Here is a 27340-nt window from a genome sequence, read left to right as displayed (position 1 = left end):
CAAAGCGCATGTTCCGCATTTTCTCACTGCTATAATAATAAAATGTATGATAAACTTGATAAGAAGATCTAAACTATCATGTTAAAAAAATATGAAATCTCAAAATCAATTGATTGCAATTTAAATACCGAATAGAACGTCAATGAGCGAAATAATCGAGTCTGTGGTCTAATGGTGTGTTTATAATCTGTGACTTGCTCTGTGATCTGTGGTACATAACCTCAAAATTTTCATGCCGTTGATTGTCATTGTCAACAAAAAATGAACGTTGTGACCATTGCAAGTAATGTGTAAATAATTTTTAAATAACATAAAGTGAGAATTAAATAATAATGGCTGACGTTGAGGAATACTTCCCGCGTGGTGGCAAAAAGCCAACCACAACACACTTCAAACAAAACGCAAATGTAATTATACTTTATCGTTTTCAGAACATTTTTAAACCCATGTTTAGATTTATTATCAAATTGTTTAATCCTATTAATATTAAAGTTTTTAGGAACTGCTGAGAAGAAGGAAAAGAAAAGGAAACCGAAACCGAAAAAGAAATCCGAAGAAGATGACGGATATTTGTCGGAAGACGTTACTAAAGAATCGGATAAATCGTACAAAACTTGTGGATTATGGTTAAGTTATAAGGTACCTAACGAACGACATATAATTAGAGAAAAAAAAACCAATACTATAATTTGCATTTAAAATATCTTAATTAGATAAAGTTATAAACAGGATCCGAACAGCCAGCAGTTTTAAAATTATTCTTTTTTAATAGTTTATAGCGTATATAATAAAAATTTCTCTTACAGGTACTAAAACCAGACTTCCTTGTGCTCGGCAGAGTATCTGATATAAAGGAAACGAAAATAGTAATATCGCTTCCCAGTAGACTCTTGGGTTCGGTGATGGCATGCCACATCAGTGAACCGTACAATAAATTATTGGAAGCATATGTGGAGGATAAGGTATTGTATTACTTTTATTTGTTACTAGCTGCTCCGCGCGGTTTCACCCCCGTGGCTCCACTTCTGTTGGCCGTAGGGTGATGATATATAGCCTATAGCCTTCCTCGATAAATGAGCTATCTAACACCGAAAGAATTTTTCAAATCGGACCAGTAGTTCCCGAGATAAGCGCGTTGGAACAAACAAACAAACTCTTCAGCTTTATAATATTGGTATAGATGATTTCAAATTCAAAAATTTATTTCACTTCATTATTTTGTGTATTATCATCAGAATAAAAAATATCCATGGGACTTAATAGCTTCCCAATGGATAAAGAACTTTAAAATCATCTTGTAGTATATCAGTAAGACCCTGACAAACTCTCTCCTCTTTATAATATTAGTATAGACTATGTTTACATGATTTTATAGTTTACTATTTAATAAAATGTAATTAAATTTTAACGTCATGAATTTATGAATTTGTTCGGCCACTTTTGATGAATAGAGTAATTATTAAAATCATACATTTCAAACATGAAAAAAAAATCTAAATCTTTGAAATAGCATTTCATTTAAAAAAAACCTTTATATTACAGATAGACAGAGTGCCAGAGCTCGGACAGATGTTCAAGCGTGGACAGTATGTGACGGTGAAGGTGCTGGAGGTGCAAGAGAAGATCACCCTGCTGACCATGATGCCACAACATGTGAATAGCGATAGGAAACACAGTGATTTACATAAAGGTATCATTTTTTTGGGTCAGTAAAGAGGCAGGTAAAAAAAGTATAGTTGAGTCCCCTAAATGCGGTATGGTGTAAATGATTGATTTTCTTTCAGGACAAATCGGTGGTCACCACCACTCTTATACACTATCAATTTCACATTACATTTTTTCCATAAATGTTGTGGGCTTTTATTTAGATTATTTATAACTTATTTGCAATGAATAAATATAGACCGGGAGATACTGACACAAAATTTCGAGTCATTTTTAACAGGATGGCGGTTCTACAGGGGCTTAGTACGCAATTACAAAAAGAAAAACGATGGTGTGAACGCTGGTACCGGCGGCTTAGTCGCGTGGGCGTTAGTCGAACTCGTCGGAAAAATAGCGAAAGTCAAACGAGTTGTAACACAAAAATTTTAGAATTTACCGATAGCCCATAAAAAAGAAGTAGGCGGTAGTGTCATGCCATACTTTTCCGGTGTGACTTACAGCCCGCCATACCGACGCGAATGTGTTGATTTAAATAAAACAATTATTCAACCATTTGTATCAGGCTAACTTTTGCACAGGTAACCATCGTCGTGCAGCCATTTACGAAAATCGCCATGCCAAACTTTTCGGACGATTCCAAATGGTCGCCATACCGCCGAAAATCTGCAAAAAATTTTTATTTCGCCAAACTTTTTGTACCAGTATTGCATTTGGATTTTTGGAGAGTATTTGATAAAATGTGACCATTATTATATTTGCCATACTTCTAGTAGGGGGAAAAAGTGCTGTCATACTTGAAAAATTAATTTAGTATTAATTTATATAAGTGAAGATTTCCAACACCTAGATCTTTGAAATTTTGTATTTATATTCGTTGATCCTCAAACTTACAGGAAAAATAAGTGCCATACTGTTACAAATCGTTTGACTTTCGCTATTTTCCGACGAGTTCGACTAACGCCCACGCGACTAAGCCGCCGGTACCAGCGTTCACACCATTGTTTTTCTTTTTCTCATTGCGTACTAAGACCCCTGTAGAACCGCCATCCTGTTACAAATGACTCGAAATTTTGTGTCAGTATCTCCCGGTCTAATAGTAATAAAACACTGCAAAAGACTTCAAAGTTGTTGCCTAATCTTAACAAATAAAACTTAAAAATAACAAAATTTAAAATTAAATGATAAAACTGCTTTTTTTCTTAAAATCCTCAATATTTTATGTACAAAATAACATAGTAATTAAATCATGCTATTTTCCGACAGGTGCTCTCTTACAAGTGGCAGTGTCGTCAGTAGAAGACCATGGATATATAGTGGACACAGGCATACCAAATACAACAGCATTTTTGCCCAAGAAAGCTGTTAATTCTGATGTAGAACTTGGTGAGTGTGTGATACAATAAAAATACTTACAATAACTTATTTTTTTTTATGCCTGGCTGAATAAAAAATATATTTTATTTAGTTGTTCATTTAATAGCTTAGTAAGAATTACTTTAGTTTTACTATTACCTGTGATTTAACACACATGGTATATTTATATTTTCTACTATGAGTGTGTGGATGTTTCAAACTAAAAGTTCAAGAATAACAAGAGAAATATTTATTGAAAATAAACTAGTAATATATAGCCGATAAAAAATTTCCAAGGACAAATTAGGAATCTCGATTATAAATCTAATTTTCACTATTATTAATATCAGGGTACATAACTATGTTATTTAAAATTTCGCCTTATTTACATTTATTAGTAGGTAGCAAGGTAATATGATGCATTTTTCTATTGTTCTAGTGGAGGGTGCAATCATTTGGTGCACAGTAAAGTCCCTAAAGACAGACAACACAGTTTTAACTCTATCAAATGATACAACATCGCTACAGAATGCCTTCCAGAAGATGACCTCCACCACCATACCACCCGGCACTTGCCTTGAGTTTGTTGTTGATAAGGTATGATTGAAAAACTTTATGTAAAAAATACTAGATTGTAGGCTAGAATATGAAATAACATTGTATGCTTTATGACTTTGTATTTTTACAAAGAATATAATTAATTCTTATAATAACTAGCGGTCCGCCCCGTCTTCGCTCGTGGTATATATTTACGTTTTAATATAATAAAATTCTTTTTTTCGAAATTATAAAAGTAATTCTTCGAAATCGGTCCGCCCGTTCACGCGTGATGCTGTGACCAAGGAAATGGGTTTCATTTTTATATACAGATAATATAGATAATTGATCTTTAGTTTTTCAAATTACGAAGTATTTAATTCTTATGTATGCGTCTAATTTCTATATTCTAAAAATATATTTCATAAAATATCACATTGATGATGTTTTATTCTCATACATGTTTTTTTTTCTCATCATTATGTAATTTTTTCCATAATATTATATTGCTATTGCAGCCTCTGGACAATGGAATCGAGGGTCGCATATTCGGAGACAGGACTGCGTATATACAGAGACATCATATTAACACAACTAAAGGGAAAAAGCCTGTGCTTGGACAAAAGGTATGTTGATTGTTTTAACTGCCATAAAATTTAATAATGAAAACGTGATTTAATAATATATCATATTTAACAAGTCCAATCATTGCCTTTGAATAAGTCCCACTATTTTTTTTTTGTTTGATTTGTTTGTCTGTAAATTTATTTCGAAAAAAAGTGTGTGAGCCGAACACACGTCTCAGAAGTGGAGCTTCTTTAGCAAGATTCAAAGACACTAAAATCGTCGCCTTACTCCATGACGCGACCTTGAAATTTTACTCTCTTGAGAGTAATTTTCTCGCCTTCGAAATTCCCTCTATGAATAAAATTTTTTGAAGTTGTTTTTTTAATCTATTGCAGATAAGAGCCCGTCTAATATACACACTTTCGGCAAGCAATATCCCCTTTTTGACAATGCGAGACATATTCGATCCTGCGTGCTTGGATATGGAAACTGAACAGATTTACAATGAAGGAGACATTATTGAGGAGGCTCAAGTGAGTATATTTATTATGAAATATTAATAACAGAGTGATTTATGATTTGGCAGAAAGGGAACAATCTTAATCTATTCAATTAGACTTCTTCAAAAACTTTTGAATCATCATAATATAGTTTTACCATTTACCACTAACTAGCAGCGCCCCGCGGTTTTATCCGCGTGGCTCCGCTTCTTTTGATCTTTACCTATAGCCTTCATCGATAAATGGGCTATCCATGGTTCTTGAGATAAGCGCGTTCAAACTAAAAAACGCCCGTCCGATTAGGGCCCTTCTGGCCTCCTCCACTCAAGCGACAGCCCAAGCCGAGGTTCGAGATCCCCGTGGCGGGGGGACGCCCTTGTGCATGTCGCTACCAGGGTGAACCTTCAGTTCACCCCCGCGTCTGCGTTAAAATGTAGAAGCCCTTCTGGCTAACATTGAGAAACAACTTACAAAAAAAAAAAAAAAACTAAAAAACAAACTCTTCAGCTTTATAATATTAGTATTGATAACACTATTAACAAGCTATACTGTCACATAAAGTTAAACGAGGTAAACACAAAAAAAAATGCAACAATTTTCATTTATTATTTTATATTTAAGAAGTAAGTTACGACAAAATATTTTATAATCGAAACATTTTTATGCAGGTACTAAAAATCCTGGGTCGAGCAGTCTACTTCAAGCTAGGTCCAAACCAGAGCGGAGTGCTAAGCATACGTCGTGTTCAGAATCTGGACGACCTCACTGATGAGGAGGTGCTTCTCAAGTCTTATCCTATTGGTAAGTTAGACAATAGATTGAATATTATATGGTATTTCTGAAATTTTTTTTGGAGGGCCGTTGTCGTTTTTTAGTTTTTTATCACAGCTTCTAGGAGGCTATTTTATCTTTAAAATGTTTGTGTATGTCTTTAATATGCTCTTTGTTCAAATTTTTCTTAGTTAAGTTTAAGTTTAAGCATAATTTAACTACCCACTTTTAAACAAATATTATGTACTATTTTCTGTTCCTGCAACTTTTTCGCGTGGAAGTTTCAACTGTCTTTACTTCTGTAGGGTAGTTGCAGAAAAAAAAATTATTATTATTATTTGATGATAACATATTTCTCATTATTATTAAATTTTGTCATTTTTTCCTTCAGGCAGTACTCACAAAGTGCGCATCCTCGGCTACCACCTCCTCGACGGCGTGTACTACATCACGGACCAGGTGGAACTGCTCCGGGAGAGATACTTCAGGCTGCAGCAGCTGGCGGTGGGCGAGCTGGTGACGGCCACCGTCACTAGCGTCAGTGACACCTTCCTGAGGGCCAGCGTGGGCAGGGTCGGTGGTGAGTTGGGTTTACTTTAAAAATGTGTTTAGTTGTATTAAAAAATTCAAGTCTGGTAAAAGTACCGAACCGATTTTAAATATGATTTGCACATTGTGTGCAGTTTGATCTAACTTGAAAGATAGGATAGGTTACATCTCAGTTTATAGTCGCAATATTATTTTATTGCAAATTATTATTTGCCTATTATTTGACAATCACAATTGTCTGTTAGCTCTAAAGCATTCTTACTGTTCTTCTATTGGCTGGATTGAGTAAGTATGCAATAGATTACTTGTTATGAAATAAATAGATGGCGCTATTTAATAATTCGTTCATATTCGTAACCACGACAGGACAACGTCTGACTGGTCAGCTAGTATGCATATATTTTGTAAGTGTGTTGTGTTTAGTGGCTGTGGTCGGTGGCCCGACTACGTGGACCTGTCACTGTGTTTGTTATTTGCTTATTTTGTACACTGTATTTTACCATGACTTGGAAGGAAAATACAACCACAGGTTAAAAAAGGAATGTTTTCCATAAAATGTTTTGATGTGTTTTAAATTGCAAATGCTATAAAAGATTTAAAATGTATTTACTTTTTTCTAGCCTTCATCCCGCACGCTCACATGACGGACGCCGGTATATTCGTGGACCCGAAAAAGGCGAGCACATCAAAATTATCCAAAAAGAAATTTAAGGTCGGTACAAAAGAAAAAAATTATTCTTGGCAAATTTAATATTTTAATGGCCGCAGGGTGACTTCAATTTGAAATTTAAATAATTTTTGTTATTCACATAATTATTATGTATAAAATTGTTTTTAATTTCAAATAAAAGAAGAATGGACTGCTATCTATTATCTACCGTCAGTGTACAATATTATTTTTTATCATACTTTCTGGCATTTATGAATCTAATCTATAATATAAAAATGAATCCCAAAATGTGTTGGTAAGCGCATAACTCGAGAACGGCTGAACCGATTTCGTTAATTCTTTTTTTATAATATTCCTTGAATTACGAGGATGGTTCTTATGGAGAGAAAACGTAAACATGTACCACGGGCGAAGCCGGGGCGGACCGCTAGTAAGGTTATATATAAGGAATAATTTTTTAAGGTTGGTCAAGAAGTAAACGCCCGTGTGCTGAGTATAGACGAGAGCCACAACAACGTGATACTGACACTAAAACCGACCCTACTGTCTCCAGACCTGGAAATCTTGGATAATTATGAAAATGCTGTGCTGGGCAAGGCATATACTGGTGTTGTTTCGGTGAGGAATACTTATAGTTCAGGATACATCGCCCATTTTTGCAAGTGACTACTATCAAGCTGATTTTCCGTTTGTAGCTTTATTTTGATGAGACAACGAATAATTTCGTGTACGAAACTCTCGATTGTGGTAGCTAACAGAGATAACTAACAGGATAAAATTTTTTGATTTGATGGTTCTCAAATATTTATTACGCAATTTGTAGGACAATATGTCTGTTGGATTATATAAACATTAACTAAGTGAAAACAAAAAAATCAGCTTGTTAGTAATCATTTATGATGACCTCGTTATCGATACACTTTGGAAAAGGGGACTCTTTGAACAAACCATAGATTTTGTAGGACAAATATTTTTTCGAATAATTTAGGTAATTATCTTGAGATTGAACAAAAAAAAAAATTCAGTTAGTAATCGTATCGTATTAGTATCGTAGGTTCAGACTCCTGGCAGATAAAAATTCAAAATTATCTTTTAAGTAGCATGGGATCAAATAGGATGGAGTAAAGGAGAGAAAGAACATGAGCGTTACGACAAAGGCGGATGGGTAACCAATGTAGCTGTTTTCGGAAGGCTGTGACATGATCCTACTAATATTATAAATGCGAAAGTTTGTATGGATGTATGAATGTTTGTTACTCTTTCACGTAAAAACTACTGAACCGATTACAATGAAATTTAGCACACATATAGAGGGTAACTTGGACTTGGATTAACACATAGGATAGTTTTTATCCCGGAAATCCCACGGGAACGGGAACTATGCGGGTTTTCCTTTGCAAACGCGGGCGAAGCCGCGGGCGGAAATCTAGTGAGCTATAAAAATACTTGATTATGCCCGCGGGTGATTGAATATTTTAAAACCAATCATTTCTATTATTCTTACTGATTATTTAGAAGGGAATGTTTATTTATATTCTATTTTTACGCTAAAAATCTTAATGAATGACATAATCATCAACACTCTCTATGAAAATAATAGTCTAAAATGAAATGCATATATACATGTCATTGTAACCTGTAAAAGGAAACAAATTAAAGTTTTATTTTATTTCCGCAGCAAATCCGGGAACATCTACTAGTGTCGTTCTTCAACAACGTGCGTGCGTTCATACCGCGCAAGTGTGTGAGCCGCGAGCCGATAGATAACCTCACACACGCTTTTCATTTGGGACAAATTGTAAGTATTGGTATAGGAAACTTAGAATTTTTCATATAAGTTATTGATTAGAATGATATTTTTAGAGTGACCGGATGGCTTGGTTGGTAGTGGCCCTGCCTTCCAAGCCAGAGGTTGTGGGTTCGATTCCCACCCGTGGCAAATATTTGTGTGATGAACATAGATGTTTGCTCTGTGTCTGGATGTTAATTATCTATATAAGTATTTATTTAAAAATTATATATGTATGTTTATCAGCCATCTAGTTTCCATAACACAAGCGAAAGCTTAGTATGGGATCAGATCGTGCCGTGTGTGAAAATTGTCCTTAATATTTATTTATTTGTTTGAATTTTTTCATATTGTGTGTTATTGATGGTGATATTTTTGTTAAAGCCTAATTGTTTCGAAATTGACGATTGTTTTACCTATATAATTTTTTCCTTTCTGAACAAAAAATCTTAAAAATATGAGAAAATATTAAGGAAATAGCCTGGATATTACCTTAAAATTTGAATATCATTATAAAATTGAGTTAATTTTTAAAATTTCAGGTAAAATGTGTTCTTATAGACGTGAATACGGAAGAAAAGAAACTAGTTGGAAGCCTGATCGCTGAGCCGTTTGATCCAGTAAGTCTACTTTTATTATCAAAAATCTTAAAATAAACTCTGAATTGTTTTATATAAATAAATAATATTTATAATAATTACAGACCAAGCAAAGAACAAAACGGCAACGGAATAATTCCACTAACAGAGAAAATGTAAAAGAAGATAAAATCAATGAAACAGATGAAGTCGCGCCAAAAAAACGAAAGAAAAATAAGGAAATTCAACAAAATGATGACAATAATATGGACGTAGACAACGAAGTGCAAGGTGATGCTGTAAAAGAAAAGAAAAAGGACAAAAAGAAAAAGAAAGAAGAACAAGATAAGTCAGAAGAAAGTGACGCGATAGAAACAGACATTCAAGAAACAAAAGATCAAACACTATCACCAGGCGACTTAAAACTGCTAGACTTAACAAATTGTAAAACAGAAAAGAATTTCACGAAAAGAGTTCGCGAATTACTTCGAATTATGAATATTAAAATGAAAAAGCTAAATACTACAGAAAGTAAAATACAAGATATAGAAAACGAAGGTTTAGATCCAACTAACAAGAAATTTCATACAAAACTACATATAGAAAGGCTAACACTACAAGAGAATATACAACAATTTTTAGATACGGTCAAAATTGCGCAAGAAAAGTTAAAAGAATTTGAAAGTGTAAAAAAAGTAGTTAACAAAGAAGTAGTTAAAGAAAAAGGAGTTAGTAAAAAGGATAAAGCTAAAGAGATTGATGAAGAAACAATAAATAAAATAAAAGATATAAAAGTAGTGGATAAGTTGGAGCCAGTGCTTGATGTGCCGAGTGCGAAAGATTTCTGGTCTCTAGATACTCCGGTGACTGAGAAGGTAGAAGAAGATTCGAGTAGTAGCTGTGAAGATGAGGTGAGATTATGTTTAGGTGATTTTTATAAATGATTTTCTGCTTGTTTATCAAAATCCTAGATTTTAATACCAAAAACTAGATACTAAGGGATAGGTATCTATTAGGTATTAAAATAGCTAGTCTCAAATATTTCGTTAAAAAAATACAATATATAAACGAGAATGCCGAGTCTCCAGAAGTTAAAAAGCCAGAGTTGTAGAAATGTGGAACCTTCATTTTATTATAACACAACTCAATTATAAATCCATAACAATTTAATTTCTTAGTCTAAAATAATTCGTTATCATTAAAAAAGCAAACGAAAAGAGCTCTGACAGCTATTTAGCGCTAGATATAGTTTCTAAAAATTTCAGGCCTTTAATGAGCATTCCCTTTTAATTTTTGTTAAGTTCCTATAAAGCTGAATTAACGTCTCTTTTACTAATGACAATGTATCTTCGATTAAACTCACTATAATACTATTGAATAATATCTCCAGGAAGAAGAGAAGCCCAAGAAGAAACGCAAGAAGCTCTCCGCCGCGGAGAAAGCGTCCAAGGCGAGAGAAGAAGAAGAGAGAGTGAGAGAGATGGAACGGAGGGCGATAGAGAGTGAGAACCAGCCGCGGTCGGTGGAACAGTTCCAGAGAGCGTTGTTAGCCAGCCCGGACTGTAGTCAGCTGTGGATCGCGTATATGGCCTTCCATTTGCAGGTGAGCGGCTTTTTTTTAGGGGTATCATTTAAGCTATCACCAATTTAATTAGTTTTGTGTTTCTTAAATAATAGGGTTTGTCCTCAAAATAGTAGATCTGTCACCAAAATGTATTCACCAAACAATGCAAAATCAGTTCCACAATAAATCACCTAAAATCCTGAGATATAAGGTCTAGTACCAAATAAATGTTTTTGTGTGTATTATAATAGGTGTGTCCTAATAAGTATTTAAGCAAACTAATATAAAGAGATCACCAATAAATCATATTATCATATCATACTAGAAAACGATTAAAGTTAAAATAATCAATATTTATTCTTAAAAATAATAACTACTGAATAATCAGCTCCGGTTTAATAGCTGGCTTATGGTTAGCATAATTGTAGATAAAACGCTTAATTAAAGTTAAAATAATCAATATTTATTGTTAAAAAACAATAATCACTGAATAATCAGCGCTGGTTTGGATTTCGAAGGGCGCCCCCTTTTTTTTCTGGCCGATCAGCACATTTTTTGCTTCTGGTGGGGGGTTGGCCAGCTTTAAGCGTATGGCTAATCCGATAATATGTTTGCACATGTCAATTTTTAAAGCGCGCCAATTTGTCTCCGCCCCTTTGATCATTTTTTCATTAAAATTATAAATTGATGTATTAGATTGGTAACGCATACTATTAATTTAATATCTGAAAGAAATAAAATGTTACTACTGTATTGGTGACAAAATATCAAATAAAAAGGAGTCGCAGTCAGGGATCGATAATCGATTTATTTGTTACAGATCTACCATTCTGAGCACAGAGCTATTATTTAAGTAACAAAACTGTTATTATAAGAACGAAGTTTATATTCATGTAATGCAATATAATTTTATTGGTTATCGATCTCTTATTTTACACACATATTAACATTAATTTGATAATTCATACCTGGGAACAATTTTTGTTTATCTGAGAACGAAAATATTTCGTGGTGATAATTCTATTTATTAGGTGATACAACTTGATGACAAATATAAATTTTGGTGATAGAAAATATAGTTCCCTTTTTTTAGTATTCATAAAAGGTACCTTACAGCTGTTGTTAAGATTATACTAATTATATATAAAAAGATAAAGTATATATGAAATGCTTGTTTTGTCTATACCAATTATAAAATTTGAGTATTCGTTTGTAATATTAAAATAAACTGCTTTTTACTACAATGCAGGGGTTCCCCAACTGTGCGCCGCGGCGCCCTGGTGCGCCGTAGAAAGTGTAGAGGGGCGCCGTTAGTCGATCTGCTTATATTCGCGAGTACCTTAGGTACCTACTACTTACGCCGTGCGCATCGCCTTTTCGTGTTTTTTTTTTAGTTTTTTTGGGTGCCGTGAAAAAAAAACTTAACATTGTGCCGCGAGCAGAAAAAGATTGGGAACCCCTGCAGTATAATGTATAGATGCACTATACACAAATTTACCAATATATTTTTTTTTTACAATTTTTGTCTTTCTATCTGTTTGTTCCGGCTAATTTCATGGACCTAATGACCTATTTTGATGAAACTTTCACAGACAGATAGATGACTAGCATTAAAAACATTAGGATTGATAGGAAGAATTCATTTACGCGGGACACAGCTAATTTAAATTGTCCACGTGATGCGTACGTCATGCGTATACTTTGGAAAAATCTTGCATCTTGTGTAGAAACAATCAAACCAGGCCGTAAGAGAAACGCATGACAAGCTGCTGACGCAACGTTGCCGCTCCGTCTGATTGAACGAAAGCAACGCATGACGTGCGTATTTCGTGAATAATATGCCTTGGAAAATTTCGTTGGAAAATTGCAAATATTGTGACGATTCGTTAGATCTTTTAAAGTTTGCATTTACGTGTCTGAAAATTTTGGTCAGATTTCGATAATAACTTCTTGTGTCAAATTAACTTTTCATAAGAGGGCGGGGAACTTTCGATTTAAATATAAAAAACATTTATTAAATACTCTGTACCAGCCTTAGTGCCGTTGATGTGTCCCGCTGTATGTGTATAGGTATCTCTATTCTCTACGTATATAATAACATACTTCTTATTGTAGTTATTTATTATTCTTAATTTATTATTTTTTCTATACATATATTTTTATTACATATATATTTCTTATATTATATAAGTAGTAAGTACAAATATTTTATAAATATATATCTCACACTTCACTATTTCATCATATATAGTTAGTTATATATTATTATCTATTTAAAAAAAAAAAAGCTGTAACTCCAACCGTCGCAACCGATAGGGGCTCCTGAAAATCAGTGCTGTTAGTGTTCCTATGGGGCACTACAGCTTATAACTGAGTAGTCCCTTTTGATGATGGACATTACCACACAGTTCTTTGTTGTTGTTTTTAGTTATATTTTTTAAGTTTAGTTATAAGGTTTTTTATATTATTTTATTTGTTATGTTTTAAGTAAGTTTTATTAGTTTTTAAGTTCTATTGGTTTTTTGTTTTCTCTTTTAATTATGTTTGTTTTTTGTATCTGTGTGGTGTGTTTTGTGGTCAATAAATGTTTTTATTATTATTATTATGTTTCTCGTTTCCATAATACTCGGGTACCACCATAAGGATGGTACCCGGATCTTTGGAAGGCTTACGTGGGGACACGGATCCAACACGCAGAGGCCCTTTGAGAATTTTAATGTGTTGTGGGACACCAGCCGCAGCCTGCCCATAACCGCACTATAGAGATACAGCCCTGGGCAGTCCGCGGCCGATGTAGCACTATTGTGAGAAATGGATGCAAAATAAACCGGGCTATGGATTGGGATGCTAAATGGACTGGTACTGGGGACTATGGGAAACTATGGCACCTGCCTTTCTACTAAAAGAAAGTAAAAATATGTTGGCAGGTGGTGACTCGCCCTCTCACTGTATGGGCCCCCGAAATAAGTCGCTGCAATAGTGCGACAAGGGGGCAACATATTGTGAGCAGCTAAGGGTGGAGAGGCGTCCCTGGACTTTAAACTCCGATCACGCGCTCCCTGAGGGTCCAGCATCACGTGCCCACTCGCCACTTACGCTTCGCATCCACCCTTCGAGCTAAAAGCTCTCGCGACTCCACTCTGGCCGGCCGGTTAAGGCAAGCCAGAGGTGGGGGTCCTGTCCTCGTCAGGCTTCACTCCGACCGGCCGGTGAAGGCAAGCCGGAGATGAAGACAGGGGCCTCCCCCGGGAGCACTCGGTTCCCGCGGGGTCGCTACTCCCCGACACCCCGCCACAAGGTGTCCTGCGGGTTGACTGATTGCACGGGTGGAATATCTGTTGTCACGTAGACAACAGATATTCCAACCGTGGGCGATGGGGTCGTCACATCCCTACGCCTATTATTATTATAAGAGGAATTTTCTCAATTTTTAAATTTGCAACTTTCTCAACTTTTATCAAGACAATAATAATTAATAGCCGTTGATCGTGTTCTAAAATTATTATTTTTAATACACTTACTATTAAATCTTACATCCCTCTCACACACACGTAAATCACAGTCGACAGAGATAGAGCGAGCTCGTGGTGTTGCCAGGAAGGCGCTGAGTACAATCAACTTTAGAGAGGAACAGGAGAGACTCAATGTGTGGCTCGCTCTGCTTAACTTGGAACACCGATTTGGTACTAAGGTAAGGCGGTAAAAACTAATAATTTATATGGGGAAGAGAATAGAATTAGATATAAGTATTGTTTGCAAAGATGTAGAAAAAATGTTTTTGTTTAAATTATCTAATTGCTTATACAGAGAAATCAAACATTAATAGCAATTGCCTTAAAAATACAGCCTTTATTTCGTTTTCAAGCTTTTTAAAAATAGAGGGAAAGAATTTAGTATAAAGCCATTGACTGTAAACAACATGAGTACATGACCATCGCTATATAAAGTTATTGAAAATGTCCGAGCTGCGTTATACAACATTAAATTGACTTCATTCCTGTACAGAAATGTTCAATTTCTATTGTATCGCTAATTAGAAAAATCTGCCTATAACGAGCATAGGCAGAGTTTTGGTTCGGACATGAACATGATAAAAATTTATGAACATGATGGTGATTATTGTACGTCAATGCATAAAGCACACATTTTTGCCTAATAAACAAACTTTCATTATCATTAAAAATGTATGTCTAAATGTTAACTATCGTTCCAGGAAACGCAACAACAAACGCTCGACGAAGCGTTGCAAATGAACGACCGCTTCGCAGTCCACAGCGCTCTATTAGATATCCTCGTGGACACCAGCAAGCCCCAGGAGCTGGTGCAGCTGGTTGAGCTGATGCTGCGGAAGTACCGCCTCCAGGGGGTCTACGGGGTGTGTGGAGCAGCGTGCTATAAGGCGGGCCTGGTGGATAAAGCGAGATATGTGATGCAGAAGGGCATAGCGACGCTGGAGAAGAAGCAACGTGAGTATTGAGGAAAAACGTGTAATGAAGAATGAATGATTGCTAAAGTTTTTAAGATAAAATTGTATTGACGCTAAAAGTAAAAAAAAAAACTGTTCATTGGATAGATTGCTTACAAAATGACATGGTACTCCTTCAAACATGGATTTGATATTTTGTTTTATAGCATTCGAATGTTTTATACATTTAATTTTTTAAATAATCAATCACCATTAAGCTGTCTCTCAGTAAGACTTTCCAAGGTCATGAACAATGTGAGAATATGAGTCAAAAAACGAACAGAAGACGTGCTCATCAAAACGCACGACGTTGCTGTCCAATAATACGCCGTGTGTGCAATTCCTAATATGTACATGAATTGATTACAGATGTCGAGTTACTAGTGCGTTTCGCGCAACTGGAGCGTGTATACGGCTCCCGCGAACGCAGCGAGGCGCTGTTCGAGCAAGTGCTCGGCGCGTACCCGGCGCGCGTCGACGTCGCCGCTGCGTATGTGGACGCGCTGGTGAAGAGCGGTGACGCAGCGCATGTGCGGTGAGCGTTGCGTTTTTTTAGTTGTTCAATTATAGTCGGGTACAGATGTACAGCAAGTGCGTGATGCGAACGTGGACGCGTTGGTGAAGAGCGGTGACGCTGCGCATGTGCGGTGAGCGTTACGTTTTTTTAGTTGTTCAATTATAGTCGGGTACAGATGTACAGCAAGTGCGTGCTGCGAACGTGGACGCGTTGGTGAAGAGCGGTGACGCGGCGTATGTGCGGTGAGCGTTACGTTTTTAAGACGTTCTTTAGTTCAGTAAGATGTTTTGATGTTTGGTCTTTTGTTACTAGCTGCTGCTCCCGGTTCCCGGTACACGATTTTGTAGATTTTTCGAATTTTTAACGGTTATTACCCAAATCAAACAAAGAAAACTCACTATACTTAATCCAATCAGTTGTTATTGAGTTGTAAGTTTTGTATAATGTACATGACTGTTAAAAATATAAACTAATTGATTATGTATATAAAACAACGTGAAAGATAAACTTAAGTGTGTTGTTCGTTTTCATAATTTTAAAGCATAGAAATAGAAGCATTGTATAAAATGTAACAAACTGGTCATGCCTACAATAAATAACATGAATATTTCTCTTTCACAGACAAGTTTTAGAACGACTGACGTCGCACAAGTTACCAGCGCGCAAAATGAAGGTGTTGTTCAAGAAATGGATCGAAGTTGAAGAAAAGTTTGGAAATAAAGATCAAGTGGAGCTAATACGACAAAGAGCCGCAGAATATGTGGAAAAAGCCAAGTTTTAGGAAATAAAACAATTTTCACATAATTATTCTTTTATTTTATCGTATTACATCGTAACATAATATAATCTATCAGTAATTACAAAATGAATATCATCTGTACAAGCGTATTTTGATTTACGGATAATCATGGTGGGTTAAAATAAACATTAATCAAGTTTAGCCTTACAAAATATAATAAATAAACAGCTAACATAATACAAGAACAATGTCGACATAACCTATAAATACTTGAACATAAACGTTTTACTGGACTTGATAGTAGTTTCAGATACATTCTGGGGTTTCGGCATCGGGGGCGGTGGGGGCGCTGCTGTATCGCTTTTAATTGATGTTTGCTTTTGAGCACTTTTGTCTGATTCCACCGCTGTGTGTACGACAGTTCCGTAAATCGAAACTGGTGCACATAATGTATAACCTAATTTAGCGTAAAAATCTTCTTGACCTTTGGTAGATAAATGCAGCATTTTCAAGTTCAGTACCTTTTTACAATAGAGCTCAACTTGCCTCATTAAAAAGGAACCAAGTTTCTTGCCACGCATGTTTTTTTTTATTACTACAGTCTCTATAAAACAACTGTGAGGAATACTCGGCAAACGAGTCAATTTAGCATGACCTAATAAGTGTAATTGATTATCAATTAATATCAAACTAGTCGGCAGTTTGTCGCAAGATGCAGTTAAAGACATCATTCTAGCAGTTCTGCTTCTTGGCCATTCATCATTTATCATCTCACAGCATGCCTCTAAAAATTCGGGGTGTTTGTGAAGAGTTAATACTTTCAAATTTTCGTAATCCATGTTTGTCCTGAAATGAGAAAGATTTTAAAAAGCATATTTTTAATATAACATTAAACTGATGAGAGATAACATTAACGATGGATATAACAGAACGACTTTATGCAGTAGGCATATTTCAAATAGTCTGTTTTAAAGTGATTTTTAAACATAATATAATATTATGTCCTTGTAATATGTCCAATACAATCTATATATATAAAACTCAAAGGTGACTGATAGTGATGTATCAACGCACAGCCCAAACCACTGGACGTATCGGGATGAAATTTGGCATGCAGGTAGATGTCATAACGTAGGCGTCCCCTAAGAAAGGATTTTAGAAAATTCATCCCCTATAGGGGTAAAATAGGGGATGAAAATTTGTATCATGTAAATTTATCTTTTCCACGCAGGCGAAGCTGCGGGCAATAGCTCGTATAATATTATCATATTTTCAGTTTAGAAATGACCAGTGCAAACTTAGCACCCCATCTATGGAATTTTGGGTCGAAAATGACCTTGATCGTTAGGTCCTTTAAGGTCCCACAATTTTTTCGTTAGGTCCCCTTTAGTTTTTTTTTAAATAATTTTTTAAATTTTAGGTATAAAAAAATGCAACTTTAGCACCCCATCCATAGAATTTTGGGTCAAAAATGACCTTAATCGATAGGTCTCCGTTAGGTCCTATAAGGTCCCACAATTTTTTCGTTAGGTCCCCTTTAGTTTTTTTTAATATTTTTTTTTTTTAATTTTAGGTATAAAAAAGTTACACTTTAGCACCCCATCCATAGCAAAATTGGCAAATTTTATCAAAATCGTATTCTTTACCGTTAGGTCCGTATAGGCTCATCATTGAAATTGTTGAATTATTTATTTTATTAAAATTATAAAATAATAAAAACCTGCGCATGCGCCTTAGAGCATTAAGGCATGCGCACATCATACATAAACAGCGCGAAATTTAAAATGGTATCGTTTCATTTATTAAATAAATCTATTGTTCTGAGAGTGCTTATTTATTAAAAACCTACTTTTCAACCTAGAATTAAAATAACTATTAGTAGATATTGGTATTGATATTGGTATTGATTAGTAATATTATATATTATAGGCTCTTCTTCAAAAGAAGAGCCTACGCGTCTCTCAAAGGCCGGCAAAACAATCGCAAAGTTACCTAACTTTGCAATTGTCCATGGGCGGCGGTGATCATTTTCGTACACCGCCCGCTCCTTTGTCAGTTGTGGTATAAAAAAAAAAAAAAGATATAAGCTTCTTGATATACACCATAGATTGACACTAATATACTAATAGTTTGCTAATAGTTATTTTAATTCTAGGTTGAAAAGTAGGTTTTTAATAAATAAGCACTCTCAGAACAATAGATTTATTTAATAAATGAAACGATACCATTTTAAATTTCGCGCTGTTTATGTATGATGTGCGCATGCCTTAATGCTCTAACGCGCATGCGCAGGTTTTTATTATTTTATAATTTTAATAAAATAAATAATTCAACAATTTCAATGATGAGCCTATACGGACCTAACGGTAAAGAATACGATTTTGATAAAATTTGCCAATTTTGCTATGGATGGGGTGCTAAAGTGTAACTTTTTTATACCTAAAATTAAAAAAAAAAATATTAAAAAAAACTAAAGGGGACCTAACGAAAAAATTGTGGGCCCTTATAGGACCTAACGGAGACCTATCGATTAAGGTCATTTTTGACCCAAAATTCTATGGATGGGGTGCTAAAGTTGCATTTTTTTATACCTAAAATTTAAAAAATTATTTAAAAAAAAACTAAAGGGGACCTAACGAAAAAATTGTGAGACCTTAAAGGACCTAACGGGGACCTAACGATCAAGGTCATTTTCGACCCAAAATTCCATAGATGGGGTGCTAAGTTTGCACTGGTTTAGAAATGTAAGCAAAAATCAAAATATATTTTAGATCTGTACACAGATCTGTATTTAATGTCATTGTCACCTGTCATACGTAATTGTCAAAATTGTGATAAAAATCTGAACTTGTTTACTATTATTTTGTTTGTATTTCAATAAATATATTATCATACTTTAAATTTAATTCGTAAAATTAACGTACCTTAAACACTTCTTTCTAATCCCAGTAAGAATCGCTAAGTATATTTAGCATAGTTCATTTGTATTTTCTTTTCGGACGAAGCTACTACACGTACGTCCCATGCTTGTAAATTTTCAAACTAACCTAACCTAATTATAGCTGTCAAGGTAAAGTGAGAAGTTTAAAAATTTATTTTCACTGATATTGTAACGATAATGGAAGAAGACGATGACATTCCAACTCTATCAGCGGAAACGTTCGCTGCTTTACAAGAGTTCTATGCGGAACAAGACAAACGACAAGAAATTTTAAACAAATTGGAAGCTGATAAAAAGTTGAATGAAAATATTATCTTTGAAGAGAATTGGGTAAACTGAACCTTTTGTAGATTAATTTAGTTGGTATAGAAAGTAATGTTTACTTAAAATATTATTTAATTACAGCAATTGAGTCAGTTTTGGTACAATGAAGCAACTATTCAAGCTCTAGTCAAAGTTATAGAGAAGTCGGTTCCAAAAGGCGGAAAAGTGGCGCTTATATCCTGCCCTACTCTATTTGTTCCAGCAAAACGACATATCGGAGACACAATCACGAGTTTGTAAAATTTGCCAAATATGCCTTGTAAAATAAGTCCTAAATCTTAAAAATGATGTTAAATTTGTTTTTTCAGTATCCTTATTGGAATACGACAGAAGATTTGAAGTTCATGCACCAGACTACATATTTTACGATTACAACACACCTGATAAGCTACCACCAGACTTGGAGCACTCCTATGATCTTGTAGTAGCTGACCCCCCATTTTTATCTGAAGAATGTATAACAAAGACTTCAGAAACTATTAAATTATTAGCCAAGGACAAAATTGTAGTATGCACAGGAGCTATTATGCAGGAGCATGTAGAGAAACTGTTAAATCTGAAGCTTTGTCAGTTCCAGCCTGAACATAGGAACAATTTAGCAAATGAATTTTCTTGTTACGCCAATTTCAATTTGGATGATGTTTTAAGATAATGTATCTATGTGTATATGTATTTTAAGCTATGTTAACCTAATTTAATTAGGTTTAAATACTTTTTTTTTGTAATAAACCAGTTATATTTTTCTTACAAATACAGTTTTAATTTTCTTCCTTCCTAAAGTAAAAGCAATATTGTGTAAATTCTGGCGTGTGGCAGGTGCCTTTCATATATGTTCTGTTGTATTAAATTTAATAAAGGCATATTTGCATGAATTAATGAGCTAATAAAGGCAGAAATCTCCCTGGCAATTAAACCCAATCTTATGTCCATTACAAATCTTCTTCTATAATATAAAAATGAATCGCAAAATGTGTTAGTAAGCGCATAACTTGAGAACGGCTGATTTCGTTAATTCTTTTTTTATTATATTCCTTGAAGTACGAGGATAGTTCTTATGTAGAGAAAACGTAAATATGTACCACGGGCGAAGCCGGGGCGGACCGCTAGTATATGATAAAATAGGATAAGGATTGAAATAAAAAGCAAACATGTAAAACATTCCATTTATTGTTCTTAACAAAACTATTTCAGCCGGTTAACACATCTGCCAGCACCATTATCTTGAATAAATAATTACTTCATAAATATTCTCCTCTAGTACAATCATGAAGGCAAAGTTTTTATTTAAATACACAAATAGACTTGTTAATAGATAATATGACATTTTCTACAACTACTCTATAAATTTCTCAAACATTCAGATATCATATAATTTATTTGAGATGAAACGTGAAATCTTAAAATACATTTCATTTTTTTTAATATGAAAATAGTTAAATGGTTTTTATTTCACTATGAGGATACATTCTGTATTAACCAGCAATAATCTTAATGTATAAAATTGTAATTAAAATATTATGCTAAAACAAAATAAAAAAAATTATATATAATATAAATATATATAATTAAAATATTCGACAAAAGACATTAAAATAATAAAGAAAATTAACTAGATACGTATTATAAATTTGCTTATACATAAATAAAAAATACATATCATTCAGTTCATTTAAATTGTCGATTACCTTAACATAGTCTACAATTAAAAATTAATTGTAATAATAATAATTATTAATAAATTAAAGAATGGTAGATATTATGAACTTTACTTAAAACTATATTGCGTTTTGGTGATGAATACCTATGTTTCGAAAGCAAGAATTCTAATACTAACCATCAAAACTCACTGTTAAATAAAATTATAAGAAGCCATCTCAAATGGAGCATTTTGAGAATCTGATGGTTAGAATAATTATAAATCTATAAAAATTAAAATGTTTTGTTTATGTATCCGTTTGCGTAAACATTCACGCATATGAAAGCAAAACTTGCACTCTTGGTAAGTTAAAAATCAATTGATAAAATATAATAGGTATGTGCTAAGTGCATTTTGTACTAAATATTATTAAAAATTAATGAGATAATAATATTCAATAATTATTTACAAATCAACCATTTGATTGAAATCAATAAATGTATCATATTGATCACATGAGAATAGATAACCGAATATACCTAACCGTTTCATCAATTCTAAGTTCAAACAGTACAATATATGCATATACCACGACTACATGGGATAAGACGATATCAAATAACGTTTATATTCTTAACTTTTATTAAATTCGGTTATTTATTTACCTAACTACAAGGCCATAGAAATTAAGCCATTTGATATTTCATGCATGTTTTTTGTTCCTCACAGCAAATATAATATCTTTTAATTTTATATTTTTATTAAAGGCAACGCTAAATTGATCTATCGTAAATATAAATAAAAAAATCTCGTTAAAATAAACAAATATAACAGGTACGCTGCTTTTGTACCCAACGCGGTATCGTTATATGGCAACATTATTAATTGCCGAATATTTGAATAGCATCGAAACAAGTTAAAATTTTAAATATTAATGAAGTTTAAGTACTTATTTAGGACAGTCAAAATTTTAAAATAGAAGTTGATTCAACGTATTAGAGTAGCTAAAACCAGTCCAAGTATAAAGTACTTTGTTAGTAAGTTTTTATAATATAATATATAGAATATAGATTATTTCCACAATAGTTGTGCCTTAGGATAAATATTCGACTTAAACCTGTAATACTATATGGTTTGAAATATATATCTATGCATATAGAGCCATCTATTTCTTATGGTATTGTCATATTGAACTATTGGTTGACTAAAATATATTAAATAGTGCCAGTGTTAGTACTTAAGAAAATCACAACCATGACACTAATAGCTTAACTATTCATTTGGGGTACGAAGCTTTCACATAAGCTTTTTTAGGCAAACGCTTTTATTTAACCTTTTTCAACACACGACACCACAAAATATCATCACACCTTGTTTTATTTTTAAATCTTCTTTACCATACTCAATTTTTTTATGACTGCAAAATATTTTATTTCACAGACATTTCTCACCGATTTTCACCATAAGTGAATTAAAAATAGACTTCCTACCAATGACAATCGACAGTAATTTTTTTATTTGTACCTAGTTCTAAATAAAAATAGCGATTAGTTTATTTATTTATGCTATGTTTAATTTTTTTTATAGAAAATTACGCTCGTGTCGTGTTGAATGCAAGCAAAAAATATTCATCCATTCGGTAAATTGGTTTTCAACGTGATAGGCTTTTTAATTACTAGGCACTTAAACAGTTACTTTACTAAATATTAATCAAACTTCATAAAACAATCCAACAAAAAAATTAATGTTGAGAACAGAGACTTGTAGAGTTACATTTTTTACACATTTTGTTAGTCACATTTTATTCTTCTAAGTTTTTATTTTCTGGTTCTTTTTTATTTTAATTACTATAATAATTAGGGTAGATGCAACTTGGCATATTTAATACAGATAAAAAAGCGAAAAGAAATTGAAAGAAATGATTGAGTTGAATTATGAGAAGTAAGATTAGATATAGTAGTAAATAGAAATGAGCAAAATGGCATGAAAAAAAAACAAAGGTTTTTCTTGAAGAGGAAATACAAGTTATCTAGACAACAGATATCCATCTCTTTCTTATAATGTGAATGAAATGAGATGGCATTACAATCAAATAGTAGAACATAGAAAAATCAACCTTAAGCATTTGAAAACTAAGATCAAACTCGAGTCCAAAGTTGCATCTACCTCAAGGAAAAACTACAATTTTAATACCTAACTACGGATTTATAATTTCAGAGCTCGTCACGTGCAAAAATAGACTTTATTCTTGGGTGCTTTACAATTTATAACAATTAGGCTTTAGAAATCTAGACCCTAATAGGAATTGTGTTGCATGAATTTTAGAAGTTTAATATTATGTCGTCAATTCTTGAAAATTTTGATATTTTTTAAAGGAAACATAACATACATTGTTTTCGTTACATATAGGAAAGACAGAAAACCAGTTTTCGTAAGAAATATGAAAAGAAAATCACAGATATCCATGAAGATAAATAATTCACTCATTTTTTACAAAGCAGTCTAGATTCCTAAAACCTATCTCTCTGTAATCTAAGAGAGATTTAACACGAGTGCTTCGCACTACACATTCCAATGGATTGTCCCAAATTGATAAAAAAGACTAAAGGAAGACTTAACAATTCCACAAATATACAGAACACAAAAGTATTTCTAAGAAATATAAATAAATAAATTAGATTAAAACGCGATAGCAGCTTCGACATTGGCTGCATTTTTTAAAAAACAGTTTATTTATTCATTATTATTCATTCTAAACATAAACAATGTTCTTGTTTGAATATGCTTAAGTTATTTTTAAGTCCTGCTTCCAAAATAAAAATATTTTTTAAGGTACAAGCCCATTTTTAATCGAAAATACCTTAAAACATTTTTAACACAAACTAATTTTTTTAAATCCAATCAGATCTATTAATTTAGAAGATATATTTGTAAATACATGAACAAATAAATTGTTTCCCGCGTTTTTAAAAGTATATTTCGCTAAAATGGAATAGTAAAAACAGGGAATGCTCAAGTCAAATCAAGTTAAGGACATCCAAAGTTCATCCACATTATTGTACGCTTTTTACTTTACTGTTTCGTGGGCGTTAATAATTGATTGATTAGATTTGTTTGAGTTTTTGAAGTATTTTTTCTTACTTCACAAAAAAATTGGTAATTGTTTAAATTATAGGTACATACTGAAATGGATATCAAATTGTAAATTACGATAGATTTCTCTGTATAGATCAAAATGTACAAACATTCATAGACTTTGTTAATTGATAACGACATATCAGTTTTAGTTTCAGAGTTTAATTTCATCAACTTTTAGTTAATTTAAAGATACTTCAAGAATTTTTTGTAAAAGTAACCAAATTCTTGGATATTGGAAATAATGTTTTGTTTTCATAACCCACAACAGTTTTACATAAAGAGCGTCAATAATGCGACGAAGTTACAACAATAAAGGCACCCGATACGCGTCACTGCCGCCTGCGGGCCGGGGGCTTAACTTAGGGGCACATAGGGGCACTTAGCGGACTTAAAGGGGCACTTAGGGACATATAGGGGCACTTAGGGAACAGACTTTAAGGGGTCTTCAGGGATTCGTATACATTTCTTTGAGTTTATTGTCTTTCAACTTGCAAATCTTTTTCATTTAAATTTGATATTTTGATATTATACGAAATACGTCTCTGTTGCATCTTTCTCATGAAATATCGTTTTAGTCATAAAACTATATTCAATAAGGTATTTTTATATGTTTTATCTATTGCACCCTAACATACAATATGAATATTATTCAGAAATACTCATATAATAAATAAACTTGCTATTTCTTATCAATAAAACCCACTTATAAGTGTTCCCCTTAACTATAACACAATATTCCATCGCTAAAATCTCTTCTTAAAATTGCACAATCTTCCTTAAGACAACGTGTCTCCATAGCACTGCTACCACTTTCTTTAACACATCATACCTTAACATTGCGAAATTATCATCTGACTGGTCTCATCAAACACTTCTCATTATCACTTACGATTGGTCTCCATAACGACACTCTCCATATTAACATGGTCACTGAATCATCCCTTCAACGCTGTTGATCTTCTCCTTAACACAACTGAATCTTCACTTTTGTAACTTCCCCTTAACACTTTAACATCACTGAATTGTCCCCTAACACACTAGTACCGTCCCCTTAACACTTGTATCGTCCCCTTAACACTTGTATCGTCCCCTTAACACTTGTATCATCCCCTTAACACTTGTATCGTCCCCTTAACACTTATATTGTCCCCTTAATACACTTTGCACTGTCCCCTTAGCACTTCCACGTGGTCCCCGCACTCCGCCCCTCACCGCCGGTCCCTCGCCCGCACATACAGGTACAGCAGCACCAGTGCCGCACAGCGCGCCAGCAGCAGCAGTGCGGCGAGCAGCACGTGCGCAAGGCGGCGCAGGTCAGCGCACAGTGCGCCCGTCACGAGCTCGGCGCGCCATCATCCTGTGCCGCACTTGCCGCTCTCGAACACGCCCTAAGACACAAAATGTATAATATAAGTATGTTAGTTGTGTTATGTTATTGATATGTAATCAAGAAGTATGCATTAGGATTTAGTGCCACATTTAAATTAAGCTTTTACAGGTGCCATCAATATATGCTACTAGCTTTTCACCCGCGGCTTCGCCCGCGCAGTCAAAAAAAAAACCCGCATTGTTCCCGTTCCCGTGGGATTTCCGGGATAAAACCTATCCTATGTCCCGGGGCAAAAAGTAGCCTATGTCCTTTCTCGGGTCTCAAAATATCTCTATACCAAATTTCATGCAAATTGGTTCAGTAGTTAAGGCGTGATTGAGTAACACAGACATGACAGACAGACAGAGTTACTTTTGCATTTATAATATTAGTATGGATAAATAAACCATTTTTTTCAAGTGAAACTTCTTTAGCTTCTTTGAGAGAAAAATTTTAAGGTCGTTTCATGGCAATACCGTCACGTCATGGAGAATAGCGACGATTTTGGAATCATTAAGTAATCTTACAAAAGAAGTTTCACTTGGTTTGCCTTGGTCGCCAAACACATGGGTTTGGCACACGCTCTTTTTTTGCTCTGTGTCAAATAGTATGTCCTAAATAATTTCCAAAACCATGGTCTGAATGAAGCGACCTTGCGGAAGAAGGGCGAGAAGGCCTGCAGCTTGTCGCGCGTGAGCGGCTCGCGGTGCAGCGGGCAGCGGCGGTCCAGCGCGCACGCCGCCAGCAGCCGCCGCAGGAAGCTCTCCAGCTGCCCCCGCCGGCTGCGCGCCAGGCTCTCCGACGACCACAGCGCGCGCGGCGGGAACGGGATCGCCGCCACCTGGGCCGGGATAACGGCCATTGTACATCAATATTTTTGATACAGAAGTCTACTATTACAGAAAACTCAGTCAAAAATTTATTAATTCAATTAGACTTCTTTTAGAAGCACTTTCGAATCGTCATTACATATTTTTAACATTTACCACCGATTCGGAAAACAGTATCTATGGAGAAGAACCGGCAAGAAACTCCATAGTTGCTCTTTTAAAATCATGTCAATATTACAATTCAATTTTACATAATAATGCGTAACTAATATCTAACTACATAATATATGTATCATAATATGCCAAAGAACTGTCCTATAGTTCTTACGCGACAACCCTCCATGGATTTTCATCTTCCATATATTCCTTAATGCTGTAATAGCCAATAGGCTCTCTGAATTATTATATTTTTTACATAATTCTTAAATTTAGCACTACTTAACTCTTTATAATAAAATTTTAAAATACTAGTAGTTTGTTGCAACGGTTATAAGACACAAAAAAGTCGGACCTACCTACCAGCTGCGAACAAAGAAATAATAATTTTGAAGTTGCGTTGAGAATAAAATTTCAAGATCGCGTCATGGGAGTAAGGTGACGAATTTTGTATCTTTGAATCTTGTTAAAGAAGTTTCATTTTTGACACGTGTGCTCGGCACACACACTCTATCTCTATTTTTTAACTTTTCCACTAATAGTCATCATGGTCGATGGTAATGGTCAACTTTCTATTCTTTTTTTTTATGTCAGAGCAAGCAAAGGGGCAGGTGGGCCACCTGATGTTAAGTAGTCACCACAGCCCATTAACACTTTGTAACTAAAAGAACATGTGCTTTGC

At 34.2% G+C, this 27340-nt stretch overlaps 4 protein-coding genes across 4 annotated transcripts in view; 2 read left to right on the top strand and 2 right to left on the bottom strand.

Annotated features, from left to right (window-relative positions):
• Nucleotides 1-238: 238 nt before the first annotated feature.
• On the top strand, nucleotides 239-16329 carry LOC123699974 (protein RRP5 homolog). The gene is made up of 20 exons (XM_045647034.1): nucleotides 239-407; nucleotides 493-639; nucleotides 807-962; nucleotides 1543-1690; nucleotides 2929-3048; nucleotides 3458-3615; nucleotides 4074-4181; nucleotides 4518-4655; nucleotides 5291-5423; nucleotides 5785-5973; nucleotides 6563-6654; nucleotides 7075-7230; nucleotides 8291-8410; nucleotides 8944-9021; nucleotides 9105-9890; nucleotides 10370-10582; nucleotides 14106-14234; nucleotides 14757-15009; nucleotides 15378-15543; nucleotides 16147-16329. Exons 1-20 carry the CDS (start codon nucleotides 333-335, stop codon nucleotides 16304-16306), a joined length of 3525 nt encoding a protein of 1174 aa, XP_045502990.1. The 5' UTR covers nucleotides 239-332; the 3' UTR covers nucleotides 16307-16329.
• On the bottom strand, nucleotides 16329-19301 carry LOC123699976 (N-alpha-acetyltransferase 80). Its single transcript, XM_045647036.1, has 2 exons — nucleotides 19189-19301; nucleotides 16329-17110 (listed from the first exon to the last, which is right to left on the bottom strand). The coding sequence occupies exon 2, from the start codon at nucleotides 17101-17103 to the stop codon at nucleotides 16525-16527; it is 579 nt and encodes a 192-aa protein (XP_045502992.1). The 5' UTR covers nucleotides 17104-17110; nucleotides 19189-19301; the 3' UTR covers nucleotides 16329-16524.
• On the top strand, nucleotides 19080-20273 carry LOC123699975 (EEF1A lysine methyltransferase 1). The gene is made up of 3 exons (XM_045647035.1): nucleotides 19080-19535; nucleotides 19611-19761; nucleotides 19838-20273. The coding sequence occupies exons 1-3, from the start codon at nucleotides 19383-19385 to the stop codon at nucleotides 20179-20181; spliced, it is 648 nt and encodes a 215-aa protein (XP_045502991.1). The 5' UTR covers nucleotides 19080-19382; the 3' UTR covers nucleotides 20182-20273.
• A 2883-nt stretch (nucleotides 20274-23156) lies between these two features.
• Nucleotides 23157-27340, bottom strand: part of LOC123699528 (kinesin-like protein Klp98A) — a 39106-nt gene continuing 34922 nt past the window's right edge. The window contains exons 26-27 of the mRNA XM_045646497.1: nucleotides 26325-26513; nucleotides 23157-25691 (exon numbers count right to left, since the gene is read on the bottom strand). Coding sequence (XP_045502453.1) covers nucleotides 25656-25691; nucleotides 26325-26513 — 225 coding nt within the window. The 3' untranslated portion in view covers nucleotides 23157-25655. The remainder of the gene's footprint in view (nucleotides 25692-26324; nucleotides 26514-27340) is intronic.

This window comes from Colias croceus, chromosome 18 (genome assembly GCF_905220415.1).
Source record: "Colias croceus chromosome 18, ilColCroc2.1".
Lineage (NCBI taxonomy): Eukaryota > Metazoa > Arthropoda > Insecta > Lepidoptera > Pieridae > Colias > Colias croceus.
The sequence above is the reverse complement of the archived record's forward strand: the minus strand, read 5'-3'. Positions and strand labels throughout refer to the sequence as shown.

Coding starts and splice junctions, on each gene's coding strand:
- LOC123699974 (XM_045647034.1), top strand. CDS start 333: ATGGCTGACGTTGAGGAATACTTCCCGCGTGGTGGCAAAAAGCCAACC. Junction 3,049..3,457: donor TAATTCTGATGTAGAACTTG/GTGAGTGTGTGA, acceptor CTATTGTTCTAG/TGGAGGGTGCAATCATTTGG. Junction 10,583..14,105: donor ATATGGCCTTCCATTTGCAG/GTGAGCGGCTTT, acceptor CGTAAATCACAG/TCGACAGAGATAGAGCGAGC.
- LOC123699976 (XM_045647036.1), bottom strand. CDS start 17,103: ATGGATTACGAAAATTTGAAAGTATTAACTCTTCACAAACACCCCGAA.
- LOC123699975 (XM_045647035.1), top strand. CDS start 19,383: ATGGAAGAAGACGATGACATTCCAACTCTATCAGCGGAAACGTTCGCT. Junction 19,536..19,610: donor TTATCTTTGAAGAGAATTGG/GTAAACTGAACC, acceptor ATTTAATTACAG/CAATTGAGTCAGTTTTGGTA. Junction 19,762..19,837: donor TATCGGAGACACAATCACGA/GTTTGTAAAATT, acceptor TTGTTTTTTCAG/TATCCTTATTGGAATACGAC.